Raw genomic sequence first — 20564 nt, forward strand, 5'->3', positions numbered from 1 at the left:
AAAATAAACTATTGTCTCAGAAAAAGGACAATTAGCAAAATTAAGAGTTTGGTTGCTATTTAGCCCTCCAGGCTAAAATAATTAGGGCTTATGCTTTGATTTTTATAGGAGTAAATGATTTTTATTGGATTTTTATAGGAGAAGTAGGGAATTTCCTTACACTTCTTTTTTGGTATGAAGTTTGTAACATTCAGCCAGGTCCTACTAAATCCGCCTGATGTGCCAATAACCCTAACCAAAGCAAAAGCCTTGTTTAAATCAACATCAGCCTTAGGAATAGTTGGTAAAATAGGAACAGTTTCTTTACTTGCTCATTGTTTAGGGTTATCTACTGGGCCTCAAGTTGGAAAGTGGCAGGGTTTGCTGGAAAGAGTCGAGTTGGAGTAAACCCACTGGCTGAATTCAAGGTCCAGCTGCACCACCAACAAGCACTTTGACTTTGGAAGTCCCTGTTCTTTCTCTGTAGACCTTAGTTTCTTCTTTTGTCCAGTGTGGCAGGCAGGGCTTCATTCCTAAAGTCCCCTCCAGTTCTCACTTGCCATGATTCAGCCTCACTGTCCCCATTGGTTATGGCCCAGGTCTTCTCCCTAATGTCACCAACCATGTGACTGTTACCCATGACCTTAGGAATAAGACAGGAGCTGCGTATCCTGTGCATATGTTGCTTTTGTGGTTTAAAGCATCAAGTTCTCTCTTTATGCAAGGTTTTTAAGTGAAAACTCTATGGAGTCTGTGGCAATGGTGCTTCAAATTTACTGTGCCTGGAAAGTACCCAGACCCAGCATTTAAATGAAGTCTTAAATTAGGTCATGAGGGGCTTCCCTGGTGGCACAGTGGTTAAGAATCTGCCTGCCAATGCAGAAGACACGGGTTCGAGCCCTGGTCCGGGAAGATCCCACATGCCGTGGAGCAACTAAGCCTGTGAGCCACAACTACTGAGCCTGCGCTCTAGAGCCTTCCAGCCACAGCTACTGAAGCCGGCGCTTAGAGCCCATGCTCCACAACAAGAGAAGCCACCACAGTGAGAAGCCCGCGCACCGCAACAAAGAGTAGCCCCTGCTCACCGCAACTAGAGAAAGCCCGTGCACAGCAACGAAGACCCAACACAGCCATAAATTAATTAATTAATTAATTAATTATTTAAAAAATTAGGTTGTGAGGATCACTCTTCTCCTTGCACATAGAGGTTAAGGGTACAGCCAGGAGAGAGAGAGATTTCCTTTGTTGGGATCCCGGCCACACCTCTCACTACCTGGGTGTCCTTGAGCATGTTACCCAATCTCTCTAAGCTTCACCTTCCTCAGAAAAACAGCAATTGTAGGAATCCTAACCATATGGAGTCATGTGAGGATGCAGTGGGATGAAACACAAGCATGGTAAAAGTTCAGTAAAGCTTGATAACTATTCTAGCGCATACTGAATTCTGTTGGGGTTATTTGTGTTCCCGTAGCTTCGCCAGCAGCATGAGGGTAGGGCTCCTCCTTTCTTCTCTTTACATTCCCGGTATCCAGCAGAGTGGTTATGTCTCGCCCATAGCAAATTCTCAATGTTAATGTTTACTGAATTAATCAAGAGTGAACATCAGTCTGGGGGAAACAGATATACATAAAAATAATGGGCCACAAATAAGTGTACTTGTGTCATAAAAGGAAAGAAAAGCCCTGTGTTCTTCCAAAATGGAAGCTACTCTGGGGTGAAGGAATGTGGATCTGGAGGAAGGGAAGAAAAGTGGATATAAAACAATCGTTCTTAGCCTGATTACACCATCTTCACCTATTTTATTTCCTGTGTTCATCTCACATAAAAAAAATATCAAGCAAGATAGATGAAAATGAAAGGCTGGAGTCTCAGGGCAGGCAGGGAGCCTGTTCTGGATGATCCTCTAAGCAGGTGGCTGGTCCCTTTGATGAAGCACCAGGCTAAGAAAGCCCATTTGCATGTGATGTGGCATGGGTAAGCCATGAGCTTCCCACAGAAAGATACTTTGCCCAAGCCCAGCATACTAAACACCAGAGATGCATGCAGGATGAAAACGAGCTGGAAAAAATCTGCATTGTGGCTGGAAACAGGGATCCACTTCTGCAGGTGGATCTTAAATTACATTTTAAAAAGTAAACATGGAGGCCAAGGGTCATCCCATGTTGCCTAGCACTGCAAAGGTAGAAATTTTGTATTTCTTCTTATTTTTTTATTTCAGTCAAGGAGATGCTCTACCTCATCCCCTTGGTAACTGCAGATAGTAACTGGAGGGGGTTGACTGCTAAAAGAACAAGTCATTCTCTTCTCTGTCTCCCACAGATATTTCAGGAGCTGGGCCTTGGAATTATGAAACTGACAGAAAAAATAAACATGAAAAGATACTGAAATTATTACCATGTAACACCAGAAAAAAATTTCCCACTCTCCCATATTGTTCTTATATAAAACACTATTTTTGCTTCTAGAAATGAATTTCCTTTAGCTTGTACAGACTTTCCTTATATGCCCCCACTGTATCAGGCAGGTGTGTTGGTGGTGGCAGTGATGAATCTCTGAGTTGCTTTTTTAGGGGACCTAAGTAGTTGGCTAAGAAAATCATCACTGGCCAACTATTCTCTTCAGAATGGACTTAGCATCCAATGGTAAATTGCATCTGACCAGCTAAAAGAGAGTGTGCCTTTGGCAGAAGTTCCTGAGACAGGGTCTTTGGGGCTTTGTTTTGTATTTCCCAATGTGATCCAGAGGCTCGGTTGTGAATATTCTGGGTGTAGGCAAACTGCCCAGCAGGGACTGCTGTATGCGGCCTTGTCTGGGATGGAATCCAGAGGACCACCTCTTTGACTCCAGTTGATAAGGAGCTGATCATCTGTTGAAGAGTTGTTTCCGGACAAAGGATCAGTTAATCCAAAAGAGAAGGCATGGTTTGAGCATCCCAAACAAAGACCCGTTATGGTGATCTATCCAGTTTCACTGAGGGATATGCAGAGGTTGGGAGGGTGCTGGTGATGGCTATTTCCAGATTCCAGCTTTCATATGCATATAGAAGGAAATGTAGTCTTTACGGTACTACCTGGTTTTTAATGGTTTACATTTTGTTTAAATCAGGAATTGAGTTAATCTGTGAAAAAGACATTGATCTGGCAGCCCAGGTGCAAGAGCTGTTGGAGTTTCTCCAGGAGAAGCAGCACGAGCTGGAGCTCAACGCGGAGCAGACCCATGAGCGGCTCGAGCAGTGTCTCCAACTGCGGCACCTCCAGGCGGAGGTCAGACAGGTGAGCCTGACCCTCCTCCTGCAGCCTGGGCTTCCCCGTGGCTGAGTCTGGCCTGGGCCTGCTCCTGGAACGGGGTAAGGCATACAGAGCCAGCGGTATAACCAGAATTAGGAAATAGGTAAGTTAAGGAGTGGTTGTATTCGTTTCTGAAAGCTAAGCTGCTATCTACTGACTCTAACAAATAGATCTAATGGTACAATGGCTCAAACTACAAGTGCATTATTTCTCTGACATATAACAATCTAAGGAGAGCACTTCAGTGCTGTTCCAAGTTGCCCTCAGTCACTGAATCAATTCTCTTCCTTTCTATCCTCAGCCCTGCCCAGAGTTCATAGGAAATGCAAAGCCTGTATCAATAAACATATTCAGGCTTTAGAGCCAGCTTGATTAATTTGTGTGCCTAGTACAGGACCTGACATATACTTGAGAATCAATAAGGGGTAGCCATCCTTCAGTTCCCATCATTCTTTTCAATGTGTGTGCGGTTCTTATAAGAAAATGTTCTAGTCACATTAAAGCCAATTTTAAAAAGAAAAGATTACTTACCTGTATGAGACATGATACTAGCTATCTTTCTAAAGGACATCCCTGTACCATTCCTAGGGATCTCTAGGAACATACACACAATGACTAATGACACATTTTAAAAATACTACATATTTATATTATGAACAGACTAAGTGGGAATTTTTAGCATAATTATTGGGGATTTCCTATTTAGACAAAGTGGGATTGAAGAAATACAAATATAGTTATAGTTCCATTTATTGAGTGTTGTGTGCCTTTTATATCTATCTCTTGATCAATCCTCACAACCATTCTCTGAAGCAGATATTACTCTCCTTTCAGAGGAAGTCACCAAAGCTTACAAAGGTCACCAGACAGGTCTCACTGAGGAAAGACCTCACCTTCACCCTCCACGGGTGCAGGAGGGCTTCCCTGCAGGGCAGACCTCATAGCACTTCAGTGTTTTCTCCTTGTGCTCCAGACTCTCCCAAGCAACCCTATCTCCCTGCTTCCTCTAGGGAGAGCCCCACCCAAAACATCCTAAGCAGAGACACATCTTCCTCTTTTAAATGTTTTTTCTTATGTTCAGTGACTGCTAGAGCTTTTAGATTTGTCTATTAATTTAGCACAGGGAACAAAAACACCATATTTTATTTAATCATTGCTCCGTCCTTTTTATTCAGGGTATTCCTTGCTAATGCCTATGTTTTAATTATATATTATTTATTATAATGTGAAAAATTATCTTCTCTGCTCCCCTTCTTTTCCAAAGAGTACTCAGACAGAGTCCACACATTCTGTGCTAAAGATCAATCTTGAGCACAGGTAACATCACTGAGCCCCAGGCAAAGCCAGATACAGCACTGCCATCCAGGTTTTCTGTTTAATTACACTGTGGTCACACCTGAATGTCTGGTGAGACTTGTTACTCGTGGGGACGTGGTAGAAATCCTAGCAGGCCCAGAGCAGTGAAGAGTATTCAAATTCTGAATCTCTTGGCAGTAATGATAGTACTTTCTTTTCGTACGAGAAGTACTTTCTCGTTTGTGATCTCGGTTTAGGAGAACAGGCCCATGAGAGAAAGTGGTGGATGTTTAGTTTACAAATGAGGAAACTGAGGTACCATAGGATGAGTGCTCCCAGGGTCTCTTGACTACTTAGCTGAAACTTGAGCCCAAGCCTTTGAAATCCAAGGTCCTACAGTTTGCCTCTGCTGGACCCCACTCCCACCCTGGAGTTCCAGGAGAAATAGACAGAAGCTCTCCAGAAGAATGCAGCCTGGGCTTTTCCTGGCCTCCACAGCGCCATGTCTGAGAAGATGGGCAGGCATGGCCTACACCTGGCAGAGGGGGTGGCACCAGCCAGATCAAGCAGCGGGCTCAGCAGGCCGTGGGAGTTCTCCTCTACTGTTTGTTCATGTCATCTCAATAAACCAGATAACAGGAAAAATATTCCTAATTGACTTTGAAATGAAATATATAATTTTGCTTTTGTTCCTGGTTTTTTATTTTATTTATTTTTGCTACAGCATTCATAGTAGAACCAACTTCCTAATTATGTTTTTCTTGGCTGAGATGAAAATGGAGATGAAATGAGTTTTCATCCTCCAAGTATCTATTCTGTACAGGATGGGGAGCTGGGATGATGATAGGTAGTTTGTCGAGTGGGAAAGTAGATTATCTATATATGGATCATCCACGCTTGACTAATATCTGTGTACATTCCTGTTCAGTGTTTCATGAATTGGAGGACAAAAAAGAATTCTTCTGCAGGAGTGAGAACATTCCTTCTCCTTCTCTCCACCACGGCAAGGATGACACACAGGGGGACTGTAGTTCAAAACGGCACTGGATTGCTGGGGTCAGCCTTTAGGAAAAGCGCGAAGGACGGTGGCCCTTGGAGGTGCCAAGGGACCGCTGCTCCATTAAGCCACCGCACCTCATTCGACAAGCTTGTTCTCCTTGTTAGTGTGGCTCTTCCTTTAGGGGTCATCTGGTCCAGTTTCCGAGAAGGCATTCGCGTTTGATGGAAGTTGGTGGAGCAGGAAATATTGACTTGGAAGCTGTTGACGCTTGGAAAGAGGGACTTAATTTAGATGTCAGTACTGATCACTTGGGCTAAATTTAGACACTAGCTTGAGAGTTTCTCTTTTGAATATACTGAAAGAAAGAAAGAGAGAGAGAGAGAGAGAGAGAGAAAGGAAGGAGGGAGGGAGGGAAGGAAGGAAGGAAGGAAAAGAAAAGAAAGAAAGAGACACCTTAATTGAAGTGCCATTAATGGAGAGAGAAAAAGAGAGGGCCACAATGTGTTATGATACAGCTCTGTTGTTAGAGCTCAGAGATTAAAGGTTTAGATTTGGCCTTCATAACCTTATGTGCAGTTATACCACAATTATATTAAACTGAAGCTCTGAGGAGAGGTAATGTCATGGACATTGACTGAAAATTATTTTCAAGTATTTAGAACAAATGAAACTGATTAATGCAACTGACTTGCTTTCTGAGGGATTACATAGGACTTTGTATCTAAGATAAATGGCCCCAACATCTCCAGAGAAATGCTGAATCTTGAAGGGAAACCATTCCCCTGATTCCTATGGTCCAGGGCCATAGACCACCCAGATGCCCCCTTTCTTCTAGAAAAATAGTTCAGATTATTCTCCAGACCCCACAGAATGCTCTGATTGCTTTCCAGGAAAATTGCTACTCTGGTAAGGATAGCCTCACGTTTATTAGATAATTCAGGAAGATTTGAAAAACCTATTTAATGGGCATAAAACTAAGTGAATTTCCATGTTTCCTGCAGAGCAATGCATTTAGCAGAAAATAGGCCAAAATGGATTTGTAAGATGTTGGAGCTCTAAGCTTTGGGGAAAGAAATTGTACTTATTATTTGTCTACTAAAGACATTGACTTAAATTACCCCTGTAGACCAAATACTGGCCAAAATTTGCATATGATCAAGATGGAAATTTAAATCAAAGGGGAAAATATCCTCTCCTCATATTCCTGTATAGAATACTGTTTCACTCTGTTCACTGGACATAAAAGTTAGAAAGGAGTTGGAGTAGATCCAAAAGAGAGGCAGCCATAGGTACAAGTACTATCCATTTGTTTCAAAATGGAGATAATTAGGAAGACACACAGTCATAGTCTATAAAATCATGAGGGATGAACACATATAATCTCATAAATTGTGAATTTTTAGGACTAAGAAACACTAGAAATTTGACAGGCTCCCAGTTACCACCTGAGGGGCTGATGATTTTCCTGTGGCTAGAGTTTCAGAAATCACTGTGTCTTGTGATAAGTCATCTGCAGTAGCAGGAGTTAGACTCAGTGTCCTTCAGTGCAGCCTCATAGCTTTCCCGTCAGTGTGGCCTAGAGAACACAGGCATAGCCAAGCAGCTTCCCCAGCCTACGTGGCTACAGTGTCCAGCTTGCCCAGCTTAGGTGACATCATCATTTTGGACATTCACAACCAGTTAACCACATCCATGCTTCTTCTAAGTCGGAGTTATCTGAGCTTCCTTGGCCTGAGGAACCAATAGATCTCCATCTTCAGTTCCCCACTCACCCCTGACCGAGCTGAATTGGTGGCCTAGCTCCCAAGTCCCCAAGCAGCAATACTCTTCCCATCCCTCATTTCTGCAGAGCTAAGTTCCTCTGGTATCCTATGGTTATAGAGGCAGTCTCTGAATTTTGAAAGAAGTATGGAATATTATGGCTCAAAATGACGTTCAAAGACCATCTAACTTATCAGTAAACTGTTGTCTAAGATGAATGATCAATATAAAACGTTCATGTTAAGGATTACATTATATGGTTTGCAAAATACTTTTACATTCATTATTTCATTTCATCTATACCCTGTGATTTACCATTTTACAGGTAAGAAAACTGAGCCTCAGAGAGATTAAGTGATGTTTCCAAAGTCACGCAGCTCAAGATTAGTAGCACCAACATTTTCTCATGTTTGTTACAAAATTTCTTCTACTACCTTTCTCTCATTTGGATGATCACAGAAGAATAAATAACCAATTTTATGAACCAGAAAGATAAAGGATGACAGTAATAGAAAATTATACCACCAAGAGTTAACATTGATCAGAGCACAAAGACTGATGATAATAAAACAGCTAAGGTATTTACATCACATCAGAATATGTCAATAAGCTCTACAAATACTAGAATAAAAGTTAATATTTCTAAACTTTTTCTCTTCTCATTGTGAGAGGTGTAAATGAAGAATCATAGCATTAGCTAGTTTTGCCTCAAAACTAAAAATCGCCAGCACCACCATCATCAGGGTTTGCATTTTACGGTAGGCTACATCAACCCTGATATAGGAAGGGAAGGTACCATTATCCTATCTTTACAGATGAAAAAGCTGAGGCTCAGAAGAGTTAAGTGGTTTTACCAGGCAGTAACAAAGCCAGGTATTCTGACTTCAGATTTTATGCTCTTTCTACACGTTCCCAGTTTTGCTTCTAGGACTGAGTCCGGGACTTCAACGTGGGAGGTTTGATTTTAGGAAGATAAAAATACTTGGTAGTTTAATTATTGGCATCAGTCCCACCCCTGAACCCAAGCCATTGATTAAACTACAGTACATTTTTATCTTCCTAAAATCAAACCTCCCATGATGAAGTCCTAGAATGCCTTTATAAACAACATTTGGGAAATAAAAATGAACAAGGATATCAAGGATATGGCATCATTTAATGAAAGATGTAGAGACTAAAACCTATAATATTTCTAAATGGAAAACCTGGTAAATGGTGGCCTCACAACCATAGCTATAACTGATGTTTTCAGTTGACTGAAACTAGAGAGGAAAATATTCCAGCAAGACTCAGGAGGCCCAGAGGGAGTCAAATTGCCCCTCAAGCATTGATTTGTGATGCACATTGAGAAAATGTTTCTCTGACACCCTCAAGTGAATCTTGAACCAAGCAAGATGTGATGAATCACTGCAGAAGGACTTACATAGTTCAAAAATATAAATTGTGAGCTCCGTTTTGCAAAGAGGTGAAGCATTTGGGCATGCAATCCATGTATGCATGTACCCGAACTTACAGCCAGCTTTTAGAAATCATTAGCACCTCTATAGTCAGCCAGCTACAGCACACCAGTGGCATCAGAGATTTCACACATACGCTCTGAGCAGTTATTTCCTGCAACTAATTGCTTTACAGATTGGCATCTCATCCACAATCTGCCAGACTGCCCATGAATTAACATCTCAATCCAAATAGCCCAGCTTCAGTGGGATTTATGTCCCGATGTTATCCATGCACAATATGGTATCAGTCATTTTCTACCTAAGGAGGACATTTGAGAAATGCCTATGAGGGTTATGGAATAGGAGACTAGGCTTAGTATTTTTCTAATTGTTTAACATGAAGAAGTTGAGAGAAGAAAAAAAATCTGAAACAGATTGTGGCGTCTTCTGCTTTGCCTTGAGGGAACAGATGGATGGTATTTACTGATCTTAAAATTTCAGAAGAATTTTTATTTCCTCTCCAAGCAAACTCTCAGGCTTCTTAATAAAGCAAATATTTGGCAATTTTCTGATGACCAAACACAAGGTAGATTTTCAAGGCCTGTTACTTCCAGTTTGATTATTTGCACTTGACTCTATTAGCTGGATTATTGCCACATCTCTATTTTAGCTGGGACTGTCTAGACAGTGTCAGCTATTTCTCCTATTCTAATATTCCCTAGCTGAGTTTTCTTTCCCCCAGTACTAATTAAGGTCACCTAGAAATTTTACTCAGCCTAGCCATTGCTTCTAAATAATTTAAATCAATTATAACATATTCTCCCTTTTTCTAATGATCCAGTGTATGGATGATTCATGCTATTTTGCTTGTTTTATTTCTCCTCCCTTTGGATTGTTTAACCAATCAAAGCTCAAACCTGTCTACTCTTGGCTATTTTGCAAGGTATAGGAGGTTGGACACACTGCTCAGGTGTGACTTGGGTATTTTCACTCTTTCAAAAACGTTACTGCATACCCGTCGTATGAAAGGTACTGTGCTAGGCATTGGGTGAGATTAAAATATGACTCATATATTACTGTAGTCTTCCAGAAGTTTACCTTGTAAGGGGAGGAGATGAAACATAGGTCGAAATAACTGAATAAGGCAGGCTTTGGTGAGTGCCACAAAGGTGGTACATGCAAAATGATCTGGGTTTCACTAGATGACGAAGAGATTGTTTCTAATGGGAGTGGTTAGGTATAGAAGATTTCAAGCAGTTATTGATATTTGAATTGGGCCTTAAAAAAATGAAAGGGATACCAACAGATGGAATTTATTTATTTATACCGTACTATGTTCCAGATGGAACTTCGGAAACATACATACAATGCAATCAGATGAAGTAATGTTTAAATTAAGTGGCTGAGGAGCCTGGGATTGAGGAGTGATAAGGGTAGAAAAGAAAAGATGAAGCTGGGAATGAGGTTGGTACTTAAAATAAGTACCTTATGGCACAAGGTACGAGGCAAATTTAAGGAGATTTTAATTATCCAGACTCTTCCTGTCCTGTCTTCAACTGTGGGTGGGAGATAGCAAGCTCTCTGACTGAAGGGCCTGTCACAGAAAGGCCATTCACCTGTGCTCTCGTCCCGACTCCCTAGGTCCTGGGATGGATCCGCAATGGGGAGTCGATGCTCAACGCCAGCCTGGTCAACGCCAGCTCTTTGTCGGAAGCAGAGCAGCTGCAGCGGGAACACGAGCAGTTCCAACTGGCCATCGAGGTAACACCCAAATCTGGCTGCACTGTCCTCCCTTCCCCTCTCTGCTCTGCACCTTAGGCAGGATGATTCCTCAAGATGTGGGTGTTCCTTTATGTGGTGAAGCCATTATTCTTTCTAGTGAAATGGGCCAGGTAGCCTCCCTATGACCCAGGAATTGATGGAGAAACAAATGCAGGGCTTCATCACCCCAAGGAAGCCTGGTCTTAGAAGACAAGTATTCACACTCCAAATGTGGATCTTTCTTACTTATTGGTACCTTTAACTTTCAAGGCCCCTGGTCCACTGAGTTTTTTATACATTATGGACTATGCGCCATGTGAGAAATGTAAAGCTAAAAGGTTAGAAGTCACCTCTAGTTGAAGCTCACTCAGAATTGAGGATAAACAACTGCAGAAGTCATTAGTAAACTAGGATTCCATTTTTAAACATTTGGTTTACATGTAACATTTAGATTCCATTGTCAGATCTGCCTTTTAACAAGAGTAGTGAGCACGGGAGCAGACTGCACTAGATAGTTTGATTCACTGAAAATAGTTGTTCAATAATGCTGGTGGAAGTCATATTTAAAGAATAAACTGAAACCAGAAATTCACCAAGACTTGTTTTAAAGGCTATTTTAAAATAAAACTCCACTAACGATAGTCTAATATAAATTTTGTCTTGCTTTAAATAATATCTTTAATTATCCTTTCTACCAGAACATTTCCTTCCCAAAGAGACTTGAACTGATTGTTCTAGAGTGGTGTAGGGAAAAGAGTAGGAAATGGGACATGGGAACTATGTTAAAAATAAAATAAGTTCAGTACCAATGGGAAAAGAGATAAGGAGTGAAAACCTCAAAGACACCCATTACTTGTGGTTCAGTGTGAAACTTAACCCACTTCTGAGTGTGTAAGAAATGCAAAGGTGATTATCTTCTACTAAAAAAACACAACAATGATAAAATTTTAACTGTCCATGCCAGTAAGTATATCTTTAATACAGTGATCCAACTGATTGCTAGCTATTTTTAAACTAGTATTGATTGATTTCAACCATTTAATTTTCCAAAAGCTATCTTGTATGTGAAAACATAGCATTGATACGAATGATATATTTCTCTAAGATGTCTGATAACTTCTTAGGAACCCTTGCTCGTACCAGAGTCCTGTCTGAGATTTGAGATTTAAAAATAAACTGTGTATTACACACACAGTATGGACAAATTATTTTCTAAGGAAGAACTAACCAGAGGAAAGAAGTTTTATCATCAGCAGCTCTGTTGCATTTTACTGGCATGCCCAAATATTAGAGTGTTGGAATCTATTCATTGTAAAGGAAAATTCAAGATTGGGATTATAATCAAGAATTAGGCACACAGTGGTCAAAACCCCATCGAGAGGCAGCAGTGAAGAGAACGAAGGTTGGGCAGTCACATTCAAGGCTTGGCATGAAGCTGTGAGGGATGCTAGGCAGAGAGGACAGCCTTTGGTGATACCTCCTCCTTGTTTATCTTGAATGTGGAGGTTTACCTGACCCATCAGGTAATTAAATTTTCAGTCCCTTAATCAAACGTTGGGCAAGTAAAACCAAGCATTATTAAAAAAAAAAAAAAAAAAACCCACAAAAACCAAGTGTTATGACACCCTTGAGTATCTCAATGAGCTAGTAGAAAATAGTGGGTAAATGCATTAGCAATGCTATTGAAATAACCAAATTCCACCTGACGTGCATATGCAGTATGTATGAATTTGTATTAGATGCTGTTACATCCTTAACAGAATAGAGGCTCACTAAGCATCTATATCTCTTTAATTTCATGGATGCAACTTGATCAAATATTCTTAGAATAGATGTTGAGATACAGACCCCTGTCGAGTTTATGTCTGTGGACTCAAGAGGACATGGCAGAATAGATAAGATTTCTCATAGATCTTGGGAATGGAAGGTAGGCAGGGTCTGCAGCTTGGCTAGGATAATGACGAGAACAGAGCCAGAATTTCAACATACGTTCCTTCTCCAGGTGGCCTTGTGCTTCTCTCTAAATGTGTCAGTTTAGACCAGGTTCTGCATTGGGGGAACGTACGCCAGGGGATTTAAGCAATTTGATAGGAGATCTAACTAGTCTGGTTTGATTTAACCCATTTTGATACTGTTACTGGAGGCCTTTACAGTGATCACTGACAGGGAACATAATTTGACTTCTTGGGCCCTAAGAAAGAACCCTGGGCTCCAGAAGGGAAAATAAAATGGCTATAGGTAAGATGATCATATAAGTTATTGTTAGAACTGAGACACTTTTAAGAGTGAAGGAGGGAATTATTAATAACTAAGCCAGGAAAATCAGCATGTACTAGAACTCTTATGGGCAAACCAAGATGTTTGCTCACCCTAGCTTTGGTGACCTCATCAGCCTGAAGGTTTTGGTCTCCTTAAAGAAGGTCAGAATGTTTACCTGAGGTAGCCTTGGTTACAGAAAAACTTCCCCAGAGCCATTCAGAGTGCAGAGAAGTACACAGCTCTCCAGAAACATAGCTTTATCAACAAACCCAGATTATTGTTAGTTAGTATCCAAATGTTGTGGCTGATGTGTCTTCAAGAACTGTGAACATCATAGAGACACACTTGATTTTAAAATCCATTTTTATTTGAAATCCTCTTATGCATTTTAAGCATAAGCATTATGACAGAAACACTAGTTAAAACGATAATAAATTTAGTTGATTTGGTTCGGTTTTCTTCCATGTCCTCCTACTAAATATGAACATCCTTGATAATCCATGTCTCAAAGATACAGCACTCAATAGGATTAGATAATAGTAGAAATAAATGCAAAATAATGACTCAAGCTTTAGCAAAGCAGAGATTATGTCATATGCATAAGAGTTTATCATTTAGGTAATTAAAGGGAAGAAGGGGCTCCCAGGACTATTAGATAATAATGAGTTTCAGAATAAGGAAGAGGATTTGTTACACAGCATAAATTATAGGAAAATAAAAGTTACTCCTCTATCTCCTCCATTCTCAGAGAAAATATATAATAACAAATTTATGATGACAATTATATGCTGGTTTCATATATTGAGGAGAGGCCAAATAATTATCAGAATCACTAATGTTCACTTGGTGAACCCTTCCTCTGAATGAGAAACTGTAGATACCGTTCTAATTGCTAGAGATGAAATGATGTGGTGTGATATGGTGGAAACGACATAGATTTGGGAATAGGTCAAACCTGAATCGGGTTTCATCACTTCCTTGGATGTACATTTTTGGGCAAGTCCCTTAACCAGCCTGAGTCTCAGTTTCTTAATCTGTGAAGTGGGAATAATATCCACCTTGGAGTAGTGTTATGAGAACTAGGAAAAAAAATGCATAAGTACAGTTCCTAGCACAGAATATATACCTGGTTAAATGACAGCTATTAAAGGGATTTTTTTTAAAACAGTTCTTGCCTTGAGAGTTTCACTGTCTTAAGTAAGGAAAATCAGCCAAGCGTTAGATGAGTGATATAGGTATTCAGAAGAGGGTAGTTTTTAGTAAGTCTCAGGCTGTCCAAAAAGGCCTCTTTGAAGGAGGTTGGATCTGAACTGAGTCTCCAAGGGAGACTGGATCATAGATGAGGAGAGTCTAAGAGGTGTTCCTTAAAGGCAGGGAGAATGAAGATGGCAAAGGCAAGTTTGTTTTCAAATGGTCTTTGTAAGGAAGTAGTACATGACAATGAAGTACTTGGGACCACAGTGTGAGGGGCTTTTAATAACATCCTCTAAAGTTTGAACTTGATTTCATAGCAGTGGGTGAACCATTGCAGACATTTGAATTGAGAGATGGAAGTGATGTTTAGAGCATAAAATTAGGGTTTTAGCACTGGAAAGGATGTTAGAATTCTCTTAATTGAAGCACTTCCTGTTACAGAGAACCTGTCAGAAATGTAAGGGACGGGTTCGATGGGTTAGAAATGGAAGGCAGGAAAAGGCTAGTTAGGTGACCACCACAGAGGCCTGGGTATGAAGTGGTGAGAGCTGGACTGGGACTCAGGCTGAGGAGCAGCAGGCAAGGATGATGACAAGACTGTGACCCTAGATGGCAGTGAGGAGGGCACCATCCACAGGATGGTGGACTGCCGTGGGAAGACGGTTTCAGAGGGAGGAGGAGTTTAGGTTTAGGTGTGGAACTTGAGCAGACATCTGGGAGGAAAGTGGAGGCTCTGATTGGGCAGTAAAGCCATTCTCATTCCTTGGCAAGGGTTCCTCTTCTCTCTGGGAAGATATTTCACTTCTACTGAGAATGCATCTTTGTAAGTGACTAACATGGGGCAGGCAGCTAGATCATCCGAATCAGTGCTACTGACCTAGGTGAGAGGTGACAGGCAGCTCACCCTCGCATCCAAAGACAATTAAAGATGAGGCTCAGATATCAGGCGAGAAATATAGATTGGAGAGTCATTTACAAAGAGGAAATGATAGAAGCCAAGGGAAAGGATGAGAACTCTATAGACGTGAACCAAAACCAAGAATGGACCTTGGGGTACCTCTACATTTAGGAGGCAGGAAAAGAAAATGGTACCAATAGGTAAAACAGAGAAAGAAACCAAGGATTTTTAGTGGATCATTTCTACTCGTTAGTTTATTTTTCTAGCTTCATGCAGCAATTAGGAACCCAGATGCTAATGTGGTCATCAGGACTGAAGGCCGACTCAGTGGCAAAGCGAGGGAATAAAGGAGTCTAGGCTGCTGGAGGAGGTCGTGCTTACATAGCTAACACTGAGGACAGATTCAGGCGGGGTGGGGAGGGCAACCAGGAGGTGGTTGATAGACTCTGTAGACAGGCTGCCATCTGGAATGACGGTGAAGGGGGAGGCAGAGGTGAGAAGAGGGGGAGGTTGTACTCACACACAGGAGTGCTGATGGATTCACTCTGGGGAACTGTCCCAACACTGCAGCCCAAGAAGGGCAGAAATCATTCTGGAGTGAGGTGCTGGGCTTCTAGCTGCTCTTTTCCACTGCCAGCTAAGCTCTACTTTCCTGAAAGTGCAAAGGCCAAATTAGTACTATGCCATTGGGTTGAAATGATTCCAACAGCTGAAGTTGGGATAATATTAGCTCTTTGAAGTCGTATGGCTCATCCACATCAGTCCTTTATTTTAATAAATTGTAATCCCATTTGGCTCTCTCCCTGCCACCCAGTTCTCCAACCTGTTCTCCCCACCCCGTACAGTTCAAGTGAACTCAGAAAATGACACTTACCCTGAATAAGAAACAAACCTTCTACAATATAGATTATCCTAAAGGCAAACATAAATAAGGTAGTAATGTGGGATGATGTGTTAAGCTGAATTATCTACCGTGCTGCTCTTTTCCCTTGGTAACTAAGAGATGGTGTGAGATGCTACTCTTCTACTTTATTAACCTGCCAAATGTCTTCCTTCTACTGGAACCTTTTTAAAACTGATCATTCATGTTTAAAATGATTGCATTGTTGGTTGAGATTTGTGTTACATGGGGATATTTTTTATGGGCTATGTTTATTTGATCTGCAGAATGGGACTACAGCAGTAACCTCCTTTGAAAATTCATGATGAATAATTTTATGATTAGATTTGAAAAGGAAATTTAACTAATGTATGAATCAATCAGGAAGCAGATTTATACACAACTGCGTTTCTCTAGCACAGAAACTGAAATGTCTTTAAAATGCAGAGTGATGCAAGTAAAGAGAAAAGAGTGGGGGTAGGAACTAGGGACCTGAACAATTAGTTAATGAAAATGTTTGATATTCTTTTTAAAAATGTGCTTAAAAAACAATGATGACAACATGTTTGAATCAGTCATTTAAAGCTCTTTAACTTTTCTGCATCTTTCCACTCACGCCTCACTCCACCCCCTCCCATACCACGCCTGGGTCGTTCCCACGGACCTCTCTCTCCTCCCCTTGTGCCCAGTCCCTCTTTCATGCCACTTCCTTGCAGAAGACACACCAGAGTGCCCTGCAGGTACAGCAGAAAGCTGAGGCGCTGCTCCAGGCTGGCCACTACGACGCGGATGCCATCCGGGAATGTGCTGAGAAGGTGGCCCTCCACTGGCAGCAGCTTATGCTGAAGATGGAAGACCGGCTGAAACTGGTCAATGCCTCAGTGGCCTTTTACAAAACTTCTGAGCAGGTGAGGGAAAGGGCTGTGGAATGTGTGGGGCTGAGACTGACGGAGGACTGTTTTCTGCCTCACACTGCAAATCTGCAGGATCTACCTCAGCAAGAAGCCACTCCTCTCAGTACTAGCCTTTGAGAGTAGAAGAATGATTTGTGGAAACACCACGGTTTGCTTCCTTATAATCCCTTCCATTAGAGGAGTGGACTGTGTGATTTGTTTCTTACAAATTTCTCAACCTCACAGGATTTCGGTGTTGAAGTAGAAACTGGGTAGATGTAGGCTGAGTGCCAAGTTTGAGTGGTGTACCAGTTAGCTCTTGCCACAATAATGCTGTGTAACAGATCACCCCACAACCCAGTGGTGTAAAACAATAAGCACATATTTTTTGCTTAAGTATCCGGTGTTCAGCTGATCTTGGCTGAGCTTGGTAGAACTAGGCTCCAAGCTGCAGGTTGGGTCTGGATCTGTTCCTATATTTCTCCTCCTTCTTGACCAGCAGCTACCTGAGGCATATTTATGGTGAAAAGCAGGAGTGCAAGAACCCAAAATCTACTGTGCAAGTGCATTTCAAGTCTACTTGTGTCACATGCTCTAACATCCTTTTGACCAAAACAAGTCACATGGCCAAGCCAACATCAATGAAGCATGGCAGTATATGCCTCCTGTGAAGGTTGGGAGAGGAGAGTGACAATTTGCTGAACACAGTCTAATTTACCACAATCAGGCACTATGCACTGCTTGAAAAACATACAGCTCTTTCACTCATGGGGTTCCCAGTCTAATAAGGAAACACAGCTTTCTGTCATTGGAGAACTGTGAGCCTAACTGCTAGGATGGTGCAGCTGTGGGAGAAAAGGTAGGAGATACCTACAGCAGGGCCGTAAAAATGCAAACCCATTACTAGTACATCTGTACAGCAATATGCGCAAGGGCTAAGAGGATTTTTAAATGATTTGGGTGCTGTTAGGGGACTCTTTTCATGAAACAGAGGTTTAAGACAGGAGTAATTTTATTCAGTATAAAATAATTTCCTCATTCAAATCACTCCCTGGTAGAAATAGAGAAACATTCTCCTCTGGGTGACTTACAGGGACCATGGGAAAGTCTATCTCAGAGCAAACGTAACATGACTGTCAGAGGACCCTGCAGCCAGTATTCATCTTCAAACCTTCTCTCAGTCCTCCTTTCAGTGTTTCAGAGAGATGATGCCTTTGATGGCCTCCGAAGTGGGAGCAGCAAACTAACGAGATAAAGAGCTTCTCCAGTTGATCTGTAAATTCAGCACATTCCAATCACACCCCAGCAAGCTTTTTTTCTTTTTAATAGAAATCGATAGGCTGATTCTAAGATTTACATGGAAATGCAAAGAGACTAAAATAGCCAAAACAGTCTTGAAAAGGAAGAACAAAGTTGAAGGAGTTACACTACCTGATTTTAAGACTTACCCTAAAGCTGCAGTGGTCAAGACAGAATGGCATTGGTGTAAGAATAGACACAGTTGAACAGAGTAGAGGTTCCAGAAGTAGACCCACATATATACAGTCAGTTGATTTTTGAGAAAGCAATTCAATAAGTAAAGTCTTTTTAACAAATGGTGCTAGACAACTGAATATCCATATGAAAAAAATGAGGCTTAACCCCTGTCTAATATCATATACAGATTTTAATTTGAGATGGTTCAAGATTCTGAAGGGGACAAAGCACTAGACTGAGTCAGGAAGTTTGACCCTGAACTGACCTTACCAAAGGTCACTTTATCTCTCTAGATTTCTGTTTCTTCACCTATTAAATTAAAGGACTTACGCTGGATAATCTTTCCATTTCCTCTAGCTCCCAAATTGATTGGTTTTAAGTCCAATACTGTCATGGGACAGGTGTCAAGTACTTGTTTTCTTAAAGTTTTTGTGTGTGTATAATCTGTTTTCTCTCAAGATGTGAGCCTCCTGCATGTTTTCAGGCCTTGCAACAAGAGAGGTGTGTGGTGCTAAAGAAACCAGCTGGAGTTCAGGGATAGGCCTCCTCACGACATGGGAAGCATGTTGGCTATGGGGGTGTTCTGCCTGGGACATCTTTCAGCTTATTTTTCAGCTCATTTCATAACTCAAAAGGCATCTTATCCAATGCCATGTCCTTCACCAAAAGAGATGCCTTTCTCAGACAGAGGAGGCCAAGGGTAGTTAGAGCTGCTCTCCCCTGCTGCCACAGACTATTGAAGGAAAGTATAGGAATGAGTTTCTATTTTCTGCATCCTTAAGCCCGGATACTAGGCTGCCCTGGGTCTCCTACTGATGCGCTCAACCTAACTTTCCCTCTAAGCCCCATTTGAAATGCTTTTGGTCTTTTGAGTTCCTCTATAAGGTCACTTAGAGCACGGCTTCTCAGCATTTTTAGAACTGAAAAACCATCTTAACTATCTTTTAGGTCAACCCAAATTTGTTATCCCTCTGAAGGAAATGTGCATTTTATAATAGCTGGCCTGGAGATGTCATTGCCTTATAGTAGTACCTTGAAACACTTTTGCTGGAATATTTTTCCCCAGGGAGGGAAAAGGTAACATTCATTTATGGCCCATAAGTCACACAACATAGGCAACTTCCTCCTTTACCTCTACTTGAGGCTACTTCCTGTAGGGCAAGGACAGATAGTTGGGCAACCCAGTTATCGTCTTCAAACCTCTTTCTCCTGTTCTACCTAATTCATAGATGTATCATAAGGTTATAGCAATATAATATATAAAAACACTTTGAAACCCCCCAAATTACTAGTCTCTCTTCCTTTCTTGCTCTGCATACTATCCCTAGGTGATGTCATCAACCCCCATAGCTTCAGCCTTCAACCATCAACTGTCAGAAGATAATTCCAAAATCCATATCTCGGTAGTCATCTGTCTCCCAAGCTCCAGACGCTGGATTCTCACTGCCTCCTGGACTTCTCTTAGATGTCTCAGGGGCACTGTGCACCTAAGTCTACAAATTAGATTTTGAATGAAAAATGTCACTTCTGTAGGGATCTCTTAGCTAAAGGTCCTCATAAAATAGGACCTTTAAATGATTAATTTACTAAGTTTTTCCTCCATGATCCATTAGGTCTGTAGTGTCCTGGAGAGCTTAGAGCAAGAATACCGGAGAGATGAGGACTGGTGTGGTGGACGAGATAAACTGGGGCCAGCAGCAGAGATCGACCACGTCATTCCACTCATCAGTAAACATTTGGAACAAAAGGAGGCCTTTCTTAAGGTCAGAGCACATTGTCATCCAAGGTCTGGGACTTTAGCCTTGTTTTTGATCTGCTGTCTCACTCTCCCTATGGCCTCTGCCTCCGCCTCCTCCTCCTCCTCCTCCTCCTTTCTGTCTCTGTCTCTCTGTCTCTCTCTCTCTCACTGCTTCATGTGGGCTTCCCATACCCCTCTATTTTCTAGCTTCTTATCTAAAGGGGGCATTTGTAGAGGGGATATTGGCTGGTTAATTTGAAAAGTTGAAAGGTTACACTTCAAACATTCTTTATTTCTCTCGGCACTTTTTTGTATAATTAGGCAATTAGGATGCTTCATTTCTACTGGTGCCATGTACAAATATCCTGATATCCCATTGATGTTAACTGAGAAAAACACCTACTTTCATTTAGTTATGTTTTATCTATAAAAATATTTTAATTGAAATATATAAGCCTAGATAGAAAACTATTAAAATACATCTTTTATAAATGGATGATGCAAAATTTAGGGCAAGAGTTAAAGAAATACATTTAGACATCTTATTTATTTATCCGTCTAACGATTACCAATTACCAATGAATGTAACACTGTTTATTGTGCTGTATGAAGAGAGAGATACCTTATTTTGTTTGTTTTGGTTTTAAAAGAGCCTTAGCTTCCCAGAGAGGAAGCACAGTCCTGCTCTGAACAGCTTTCAGCT

At 41.3% G+C, this 20564-nt stretch overlaps 1 protein-coding gene across 10 annotated transcripts in view; it reads left to right on the forward strand.

Annotated features, from left to right (window-relative positions):
- KALRN (kalirin RhoGEF kinase) overlaps positions 1-20564 on the forward strand; it is a 653671-nt gene that overhangs the window by 365342 nt on the left and 267765 nt on the right. For 8 of the 10 annotated variants that reach the window (XM_061194271.1, XM_061194272.1, XM_061194274.1 and 5 more), the window contains 4 exons: positions 3085-3251; positions 10404-10523; positions 16444-16662; positions 19737-19886. In XM_061194271.1, the coding sequence (XP_061050254.1) occupies positions 3085-3251; positions 10404-10523; positions 16444-16662; positions 19737-19886 (656 nt within the window). The remainder of the gene's footprint in view (positions 1-3084; positions 3252-10403; positions 10524-16443; positions 16663-19736; positions 19887-20564) is intronic. The other 2 variants (XM_061194273.1, XM_061194275.1) reach the window with 1 other exon arrangement.

This window comes from Eubalaena glacialis, chromosome 6, assembly GCF_028564815.1.
Source record: "Eubalaena glacialis isolate mEubGla1 chromosome 6, mEubGla1.1.hap2.+ XY, whole genome shotgun sequence".
Classification (NCBI taxonomy): domain Eukaryota; kingdom Metazoa; phylum Chordata; class Mammalia; order Artiodactyla; family Balaenidae; genus Eubalaena; species Eubalaena glacialis.